Source organism: Miscanthus floridulus, chromosome 7, assembly GCF_019320115.1.
Source record: "Miscanthus floridulus cultivar M001 chromosome 7, ASM1932011v1, whole genome shotgun sequence".
Lineage (NCBI taxonomy): Eukaryota > Viridiplantae > Streptophyta > Magnoliopsida > Poales > Poaceae > Miscanthus > Miscanthus floridulus.
The window spans coordinates 92,692,586-92,702,997 of NC_089586.1; the positions used below are offsets into that span (position 1 = coordinate 92,692,586).

General features: G+C 40.8%; 2 protein-coding genes across 3 annotated transcripts; one reads left to right on the forward strand and one right to left on the reverse strand.

Moving 5' to 3' along the window:
- On the forward strand, positions 1 to 7,245 carry LOC136463829 (uncharacterized). Of its 2 annotated transcripts, XM_066462814.1 has the most exons (10): positions 1 to 134; positions 1,316 to 1,652; positions 1,848 to 1,924; positions 2,673 to 2,775; positions 4,035 to 4,103; positions 4,463 to 4,574; positions 4,991 to 5,079; positions 5,424 to 5,485; positions 5,595 to 5,691; positions 6,518 to 7,245. In XM_066462814.1, the coding sequence occupies exons 2-10, from the start codon at positions 1,578 to 1,580 to the stop codon at positions 6,575 to 6,577; spliced, it is 744 nt and encodes a 247-aa protein (XP_066318911.1). In that variant the 5' UTR covers positions 1 to 134; positions 1,316 to 1,577; the 3' UTR covers positions 6,578 to 7,245. The 2 variants fall into 2 exon arrangements, with proteins under 2 accessions (XP_066318911.1, XP_066318910.1); XM_066462813.1 differs by having other exon boundaries at positions 1,316 to 1,924; positions 6,518 to 7,243.
- A 337-nt stretch (positions 7,246 to 7,582) lies between these two features.
- On the reverse strand, positions 7,583 to 8,881 carry LOC136463830 (photosynthetic NDH subunit of lumenal location 3, chloroplastic-like). The gene is made up of 2 exons (XM_066462815.1): positions 8,593 to 8,881; positions 7,583 to 7,986 (listed from the first exon to the last, which is right to left on the reverse strand). The coding sequence occupies exons 1-2, from the start codon at positions 8,842 to 8,844 to the stop codon at positions 7,873 to 7,875; spliced, it is 366 nt and encodes a 121-aa protein (XP_066318912.1). The 5' UTR covers positions 8,845 to 8,881; the 3' UTR covers positions 7,583 to 7,872.
- Between the last annotated feature and the right edge of the window lie 1,531 nt (positions 8,882 to 10,412).

The following is a 10,412-nucleotide window of genomic DNA, read 5'->3' on the forward strand; positions in this document are numbered from 1 at the left end:
CACGGCTGAGAAGAGACCACCACCCCACACTCCATTCACGCCAGGATCGATCGATCGCGCCGCGCGCTATAGCTGCTGCACGTACGCTTGCCTCCTCTTCTTCTGCTGCTCTGCGGCTCCGGGCTCCGGCGCAGGTGCGTTTCTTGATTTATTGGAATTCGGTAGCGTGATCGGGAAAGATCCTGATTTGGCAGGATTTATATGGCCAGCGGCCGCCCGGGTTGTGCTCGTGCGTTAGTGTTTTCTTCGTTCGTTCGGTTGCGTGACCTAGTGGAAACAAGGGAGCTTGGCGGTCGCTCGGGCCGGCGTGGAGTTCGATGTGGAAAGCGATCTCCTCTGGGATAGTGTCCTGCGCCGCGCCTGGGGGCCGCCGTCTTTCGTGCAACCATCGTTGCTTGATTTGGTTTCTTCCTTTTCGTTGAAGTCTTTCCGTGCTGCTTCTCTAGTGTACGGGCAGTTCGGGTTCCATCTTGAGGTTTCCACCGTGCTTGGAGGGTTTGGGTGTTTGGCTTCTCTGCCTTCTTAAGCTTCTGTTCGTATTGTAGAGTCCCTACAGAAGGCAAGTCTTTGAGGTTCTTTTGCTAATCGCTTCTTTGATTTGTCCGACTGAAAACATGATTCAAAACTTGTGTCCTCAACTTTTGATAGTTCGTTTCAGTTTTGGTGCTTTCTTGCGGTGAAAATCTCATGTGCAATTCCCCTGAGATGTCCCTACCCGTTCCTACCATGATGTTTGTGCTATCTTTACAAAGAGAAACATGCACTCGTATTTGTCAATTCATCAATCATCTATGATATGGTTTTGATATAATTAACTTGAACTGAATGTAAGACTCTTGCTCTGTGTACTATACTGCCTGCTGCTGACATGGCTAAATTATTTCCACATGGCGCAATCATGCTTTTTCGTATATAAGTGCTAATGATAGTCCATCTAGTTGTGCCAGCTTTGGTTAACCACTTCTTGTAAGACCCATGCATGTGAGTAACTAGTTATTCAGGACATTTGACTATAATAAAAAACAAACTGACTGTGCATTGGATGGTATCTCTTCAGACTCTTTTCTTCTTTTTGTGATGTGATCACTGGTTCTTCTCTTTGAAAAGTTGGTTCTCGCTCACCAGCTGAAAGTTTATTTTGAATTGGATTTGATTGATTATTGTGCTACTTTGTGAGCTGTCAAATCTCTAGTTCTTAATATAATGATACGTAGCTCTCCTGTCCTGTGTGTTCGATAAAAAAAGATCCTTTAGTTTTTATTATTGTTCCCGAGGACCAGATTCACCAATGTTCCTTCTTTCATGTCTTCTGTAGGAAGTCTAATGTGGAAATCTCTCAGTACTGCGTACTTTTGTTAGAAGAAAGATTTGTTCAGTCAAGCTTTGCAAATTATCATCATAGTTTGGATGACATCCATGGTTACTTTGACGAGTTTATGGAGCCCTGGTTGCCGAGCTCATCTGGGTTCTCTGACAATGGAACTGTAATATTTGCAGCAAAACTTTATTTCCTCATCTTGGAAGAAAGTTTCAAGAAGGGTTGACAACTTACAAGTGTTCCTGTGAAGCTTGATGACATGTTCGTGAGGGAGGAGTGGGAGAGCGAAATTTCTTCTGTTATGCAGATGTCAACAGATCCTAACAACTATGGGGTATTTCCACATTCATTCTGCAACCAACATGTGGTTTCGTTTCAGACGAGTTCAATTACTAGTGGATCAGGAGCCATACCAGTTTGTCTAGACACTTCCAGTGGAACGAATGGCAATATGGCGATGTTGAACACTACATCTTCAACAATTGTATCCACTGGTTCACCAAACATGATTTCTGATTCTTCTTGCCAGAACCTCAAGTATAGTGCACCGTTGGCTGTGCAGTGGTCCTATCTGGAGCTGCAAATGTTGAATGATGGCCTCAGCAAGTAAGATATACATCCATATAATCTGAATTAAATATATGTTAAAAAATCTGAATTAAGTAGCTATTTCCATCTCACCTTAATAATGAGACATTTTATCCTATATTTACTATTCAATTTTAAACAATTTAATCATGACCATGCCTCGAAGTTGAGGCCAAACTGCCAAGATTTTGTGTGTCCCTCGGTCTTAGAATCTATATTTAGTTGTCCTCAGTCAAACCATCCTAAGTTTGATCTGAGCCATCAAAGAAGCAAATTTATGAAAATATATTTCATAATGTATCTAATAAAGTTCATTAGATATTGTAAACACCATTGTTCTTTTCTACAGATTTGGTCAAACTTAGGATGGTTTGTCTTAAGACAACTGAAAATCCATTATATTCCAGGACGGATGGAGTATTATGGTTTCATAAACTGAGTTTTGTGATGTTTGTGGTTGATTCTAGTCAGAAATACACCTCTGTTGTCTGTTTTTTTATACTCTGATGAAAGGAGCACTCTTTATTTCTATAAGGAATTGTTACATGAGCAATTTGTTGGAAATATTAGATCCCTGTTCTCTTACTATAGATGTTTTTTTTAATGCACTCTTACTATAGATGTTATTTCACATTCATGCCTTTTACTTATATACTTAGTCCAATAAAAAGACGGATGATGTTTTTGTTTATCTTATGAAGCTTTTACCTATCAGTTCGTTCCTAATAGTTTATCCTTTTGGTTCACTGGCTAATGAAATTTTCAGGTATGCAAATGAACCAGGAATCATGAAGTACATAAAGGTAGCAGCCATGTTACCAGACAAGACAGTAAGAGATGTTGCCATGAGATGCCAATGGATGGCAGCGGTTAGTCCTTGATTTCTCTGATTTATTACGCAGCGTCTGAATGTCATTTCCTCATCTGTTATATTCAATCTACATTTCAACCCAAAACTTCAGAGGTAGCTAACATTTCATAAACCTGAACTCTGATAGATACTAAAGCCATGCAATATGTTTATCCAGTCTAGATTATTCATTTGAAAGGAATATGTGGTCCCAAATCAGCTTATGGATGGAGACTAACAGTAGTTTATACTTGTGTGACTTGTCAAGATGATGTCACCATAATTCCACTAAACCAGTGCCGCGTATGTGAAAGTAGATCATGCTGAAGATACACTTATTGTCCACATCTATAAAAATACTATATTGGTCGATTATGAACATTAAAGTTAGTGTGATCTGAGCTGGTCCTCCTAAGTATCCTTTTGAGCTGTTGCCTCATAGAATTACCTTTGTATTTGTCTAGTGTGTACTAGAATAATATAAGGAAGGCTGACAAGTGTCTGCTTTTCTCCTGTGTGTTCGAGAAAAAAAGTCTCTGCTTTTGACATTACTATTTACTAATAATAAGGTTTGCAGACTAAAGTTGGCCTGCTCCTGTTTCATGTCGAGAGTTCATAGCATGTACTCCCTCCGTCCCTAAATAACTGTCGTCGTTGGTGTGTGTGCCGCAAGTTTAACTTGATTTATAGAAAATGCGTACAACATTTTTATCTCCAAATAAATTTATTAAAAAAACTAGATTCAAAGATCTTTCCAATGATACTAATTATGTACCATAAATATTAATATTTTTAATATATATTTAGTCAAAGTTGTTTCTCGGGAAGCGAAAACGACATATATTTAGGGACAGGGAGTATAGCGCTTGGAAAGGTTGCAATTATTTTATTTACATTTTTCAGTTAGTACAACAGAGATGGCATATTTGATCCGATTGATCAGTGAACAGCATTCAACTATATAAAGCTGACACTGTCAATGTAACAAATAAGAATAATTCCATGTCTCTCTTTTTTAGTGTCAAGAAAGTAGGAAATATTTTTAGTTTGTTGTAGATGGCAAACGAAACATTGGTCTGTTGATCCACCATTTTACCTTGAGTAATAATTAGTTGTATCCTACTTGATGCTTTCCACTGGAATGCGTAATAACCAAGTAGTGTTTTATTTTTCATTCTTGTTGTTAATAATGATTAGTTATATTTTCTGAGGGAGTTTGTTCATCATATGTCGCTTTCCTTTTCAATTTCATTGGTGATGATATAGATTTTCTTATAGAGAAAAGAAACTACAAGACGACGGAAACCTGAAGAACACTATCCTGGAAAAAAGACAAAAGATAGGAAGGTACTCATCCTTTCATTTTTTTATAACATTGTTGTCTGTTGTTAGCACCAGCTCTACTTGAAGAAATTACTGTTCTGACTACTGATAAACATTAAATTTGGACTTCTTTGTTCTAACAAATATATTTTGAAACACACCAGTCCATGGCTCCATGCATCTACACATGTTTTGATTTTGTGGAAATGATGAAATGAACTTAACATTTAACACTCCAGTGGCATCTTCTCGACATAGGAAGATGAATTATAATCTGATACTGTTAAAATGCAGTTGGGATGAGAAATGTACATGATGCAACCTTATACAAGTAGTATCTATGAGTTCATTTTTAAATGGATCTGATTAAGGTTGTTTCTCAGGATAAAATGGCTGAGCCGTCATCATGGGGTACCAATCCTCCTGTTCAGACTGAGATGAGATCTTCCTCATTTATTCCTCAGAACGCCAAAAACAATGGATTTATCTCTGGAGGTTGGTAGGTCACTTAAAGAGTGATCGAGTGATTGACTGTGTGTAACGTACCGTTCACCATTGCTTTTGGCAACCATGAAATATTTGAACCAATTTTGCGTTCCGAGGAATGCTCAAATGCTATTCCATAAAAGTCAAAACCGTATTAATGCATTTAAACATATAGCATTATTGATATTTGATGGTGATTCTGCTCTGAAGTTATCCTTGGGGCACTTAATTCGATAAAACATCACCACACTTTTCAGCATATTTGAGGATCTTTATATTGTAAATGTTCCAGCGTCCTCTTAGTTTGCACTATAAGCATATGAAGTTTCTTTATCTGCCAAAATGTTGAAACAAACATTGCCCTGATTACTTCAGATCATTAAGTTCTTTACAAGGTTTGACATGTTTCTGTTTCTTTTATGCAGACTCTCAAATTGACCGTGGAATGCTAAATATATTGGAAGAAAATGCTCGACTACTCAATCAAATAGAAGTAAATATTTTAACATCACAGGTTGGTATTTTGTTTCTTTCTTTTTTTCTCGAACCTTTTGTTTCTTTCTTGTATGATGCATCTTATAATTTAGCCAATTCAGTTTAAGGCATTAGTTATATTTTAAATGTGTCTTCGTTCAGATAAACTCTTTATTTAGTTTGCAACAAAACTATAGAAACACAATAAAGGTTAATAGTTGATGCCATCCGGACCCAGTGCTCATAACAACTTCTCATTGGAGAGAGAAAAAAAAAACATTCCAGCATCTGTTTGGAGCATATTTTTGTGAGAAATTTTCATGAGCAGCAGGAAGATTTAGCTGTGCAGGAGTAATTTTCAATTCCTCTGATAATACTTTTCAGGCTTATAACAACATGGATCTTTTCCATCACGCAAGAAGGAACATCAATGGTCTTCTACAAAGGTAGAGTTTACCTCATTTTATACACAAAAATTGGCTCAAAATAGTAAAGTGTGTGAAACACGTGAATATGGATGCTTTTCTCTAATGTGGCGCTCTCCTTAATGAACAGCATGAGCCAAATTCCCGGAATAATGAGCAAGATGCCCCCATTGCCTGTTTCGGTGGATGAAAGGCTAGCTAGCTACATACTCCCTCGTGCTCCTATGGTAAATATCTTCTGCTTTGCCTATGATCTGCAATCTGGTACCTTGTTGGTTGTTGATCAGTATCTTAGCTACTGATATGAAGATACAGAATAAAAAATGCAGTCTGGGCTTGACCAATATTCGGCTGCATATAATATGTCACCACTAACTAGTTACTCCAAAGTCACTTTTATCGTTGGCTTGATATTCTGTTTCGTCCTGCCATTACTAAATGTAAAGTTGCACGCACCGACCGATTCAACCCAAAAGCTTAAGTTGATGGGGAGAGGTGGACAAGTCACTTATATTCCAACACTCCCCATCACGTGGAGGCTCCCTCAAGCCTCAGACGTGGAATAGGAGCGAGCAACAATTATTTTATTTAATTGCGCTAACCAGGATTAGAACTCGAGACTTCTGGCTCTGATACCATATTAAGTTGCATGCACCAACCAGTTCAACCTAAAAGCTTAAGCTATCAGAAAGAGATGGACAATGCACTTATACACACTTCAACACCCCCACTCACGTGCAGCCCGAGAGAGGCGCGCAGCCAGAGAGAGGCGCAAACATGGAAATAAAGGGGCGGAGTGGACAATTCACTTATATTCCAACACTAAATAATACTCACTGATTAGTTGGTGATACTTAAATTGCTTATTTGTTAGCCAAATACTCAAGGAGTATATAAAACGTACATTCATTAGTCATTTCTGTAATAGTGTAATCACTGTCATCAGTCTCAATTAGCAATATGCATTTTCTTTTGACATATATATTGTTGTTCTCTTATCACCGGGTTCTACTGAAATGCTCACTCTTGATATGTCACTGCTTTCATTTGAAGGCACAAGTTCTTGGCAGCAGTCATTTGAAAGAAGAACCGAGTATGGTAGGCCACTGCTAGACAGGGCAGCAGCTCAATTTTCAGCAATAGTTTGATAAAAAATATCTGAGGAGCCATGTGCTTGGGAATCTGCATGGAGAAGCGTAGGTGAAAGAACGATCTGGCTTTTCTGATGTCTGAAAGCTATAGAAGCAACATGATCCACTTCACCACATGGCCTTAAAAAACGCTGTCCAGCTTGCCTTCTCAGGATGCTCTGTATTAGTGATTATGAATTTGAGATAGGTAGAATTTTCCGTAATCTGCAGTTTTTCTCACCTTGGTTGCACATATCGATTCTTTTTCGGGTTTTGTCCTGGTGATCGATGTTAACAGAAGTCTAGCATAGAAACTAAACTTGATATGATTAATTAGCGGGAAAAGCTTAGCCTTTTTGTCCGTTACTACAAAGGTAACCAACCTTCTGTGTGTATCTAGTATTCTAGTTCTAGTTATAAATTTATAATAATGCATATGCAAGCCTGGTTCTCTAAATTGCAATCTCTCTCCTTCTGTATGTGCTGCGTGTCTCTTTGAAAATTGAAACTGCAAGAATTTAGCAGCATTCCAGTTAAAGTGCTGTAACACATACTCCACAGCAGAGTATCAAGATGGGGATCGAGGGAGAGTAGTAGTAGCAGGAAGTCACAGTACGTTTTCATTTTCAGTTTGTATGACACTGATTTGTGGGACCTTATTGTCAGATGTCGTGAGGATGAGAGCTTATAGCTGCCCATGTAACATTGAGACATCACGCAAAATATTTTGAAATACGTAGAACTAAGGGAAAGGAAACCTTCATCCTCGCTACTGAGATCAATTCCCATCACCCTGGATTATTGTCTGTGATTGCTCACGTCTCTAAAATCCGAACTGAACTCATCGGAGGCCAAGGGTGTTACATGTAACATACCAACATGTGGCATATAGAGGCAACGCTGTAAGCATCCTTTGGATGTTCTTGCCTAATGTTTGGAGTGAAACTCCGTAGCTTTTGGCAATCTGCGCAACGTTTACCATCAATTGAACTCAGCTAAATTCATCAATCTGCGCAACGCTGTACAACGACGCAGACCAGGAGCAATATAACGGGGATAAAACCACTTGGCAGCTGATGTTTTTCAAGCTTTGCTTCATCCAGCTCTCTCCCCATGTATGTGCACAGGTGATGTAGCTAGGTAGTCCCCACATTTCTTACACGGTGTTGGACATGTCATCCTCGTTTCTACAACAGTTTCTTCAGGCACGCTTCTCCCTCCTTTTAGTGATTCTTACCAGAAGAAGCACCGACGACAGGCGATGGGATGTTGAGGACATCAGGCTGCTGCCGGCGGCGCAACGGCGGCGACCACCTCACGGAGCGCCTGAGCCGCGTCGCCGTAGCACAGCTTCACGACGGAGACGCTCCGGTTCGCCACAGCATCACCCAGCTGCATGCACGCATTTATCCAAGAGCAGTTTCAGCGTCAAATCAACTCATCAAACGCACCCACAAACTCAACTAGTTTATTGTGTTGTCTTTGTCTACACAAGGGCCCTTTGAGCTTTCCAAGTTTGACCATGACTAATTACGCAGTAAGGCAGAAGTGCATTAATTCTACTCCCTACACTCTAAATTACGCTGCAACTTCAGTCTATTGGCAAATACTAGTCAAAAGTCAATAACCAGAACTTGCTTAATTCGTTTATATCTGGATGATCTGACTGTCTTTTGTTGACCTGATTATGATACAGAGTAAGGTGAGAAGGTTCTCAACTCTAAATAGTATTGTTCCCTTCTGGTACAAATTGTTGATCGAGTACTGCTATGTGTAAAATAAAATCTACCATACCCTTCTTTTCCTGAAATTGACCGGTAAATGGGCTATGGGATAAATGTTAATTGTTAAATATATATATATTAAAAAAGATTTTTTTCCCCATGTACGCTGTTTGTACTACCTGGTCAATTTATCATGCTGACTGAAAAAAATAGAATGCTTCTAATAAAAGCAACTCCTACTAAAGATGGGAAAAGAAGGCACCGATCTCATAACCTCATCCATGAAGTAGAAGAAATCGTTGGCGAGAAGGGTGATCTCCTCCCTGCGCTCCTCGCACTCGTTGCAGGCAATCACACGGTTCAGGTCAATGTACAGGAAGGTGGCCTTCAGCTGGAGATCCCTCCTGACCAAATCCCACAGGTCATCATCCAGATCAGTCGTCAGATCCTCCTCCATGGACAGAAGCTCAAGTGCCGAGCTCTTGATCCGACAAACGCATCCCCTCAGCTCCATCCCCTGATCCATTGGTGCTCCTGGCAGTGCCCTCTGCAGCTCTGCTTTATCTTGCAGTTGCAGATGACAAAGGATCAGAGCCAATGATGTGGACGTATTTATGGAAACGCGAAAAGAGAAACTGATTCTTGGAGGATGTCTAGAAGCAAACAGATGTCAGCATGTGCATCAGAGGAAGGCCCCCGTGTAGTGCGGCAAGGGGCAAAGTGGTCAGTGCAGAAGATTACAAGATTAGTTATGCATGAGAGATGAGACCTTTCTGAATGTTGTTGGACTTTCTTTAACTGAAAAAAGAGGAAATAGGAGGAAAAGGGAAGCTAAATTTTGCCACCTTTCCTCTCCTTGGACATCCAGCAAGGTAGGCAGCAGAAGAAAGTATCAAGAGTTGCTCACAAGGAAATTGATGAAATGTTTATAACCAAACACCGTTGCAGCCATAGGAGTAGTATAGAAACTTTCGAACAGAGGTCTGGGTTGGTACCCAAATTAGAACATAAAAATAAAGAAATGCAATGCTTTATTCAGGGAAGAAAGTTAACAAAAAGCAAATATGATACTCCCTCCGTAAAAAAAAAGTGATGCTCTGGGACAAATTTTAAATCACAGAACGTCACTTTTTTTGAGACGGAGGGAGTATTATAGTACGGTAACACCCTAAAATTTGCATCATTTCAAAATAGGCGAAATTGATTTATTTATGCTATTATGTGTGCATTTAGCATAGAGAAATAATAATTTTTATGAAGTTAAAATCAAATATAAGGTTAAATACATGTTGTTGCATACATGCTGGAGCATCGTTTCTTTTGTATTGTGTGACTTTGACCAAATTTGAAAATGATATTCAAAACCTTTTGAAAATTGGATTTGAAAACTCTGGAAAAAAAGAAGAAAAAAGAAATCTCCTTCCTTTCTCCGTCTCTCGGCTTTCGGCCTTTTGGCCCAGCCGGCCTGCCTCCGCCCTTTCCCTCCTCTCTCGCGCAGGCCCGGCCGGCCCAACCGCACCCAGGCCGCGCAGCCGCGCCCCACCTCCACTCTCCCTTGCTTAGCTCTCTGACCGCTGGGCCCCACCTGCCAGCGCCGCCTCTACAATGTCGTCCCCAACCTCCCGCCGAAAACAGGAGGATTTCTCCCTTATCCCGCCGCTGAGCGCCTCATCCCGCAGCCCTGCTCCCGTTTTCTCTGGGGTTCGGCGTGATTCCCATCGCACTCTTTTCCCATCTACGCACAGCTGTCGCCCCTATCGAGCACGCAGCGCCACCGCAACCCTAGCTCGCGCCGCCGAGCTCGAGCCACCGTTCAGCCGCCTCAACGTCGTTTTGGATCGACTGTCGAGTAATGATTCTCCCCACGCAGGGTTTTCCTTTCTTTTCGCCCTTGTTTGATCCTATCGCGTTGCCGACGTGCAGGGGCTTCGCCATCCGCCATTCCTAGCCGCGAGCCGTCTCCGATCCATCTCTGTCTTCGTTTCATCCGCGGTGAGAATCCCGGCTTCCTCCTCTTTCGTTTCGTGTCTTTCCCGTCTCGAGTCGTGGCCTCTAGGGCCGTTTCCGCGTGCGCCGGCGAGCTCTTCTCGGCGC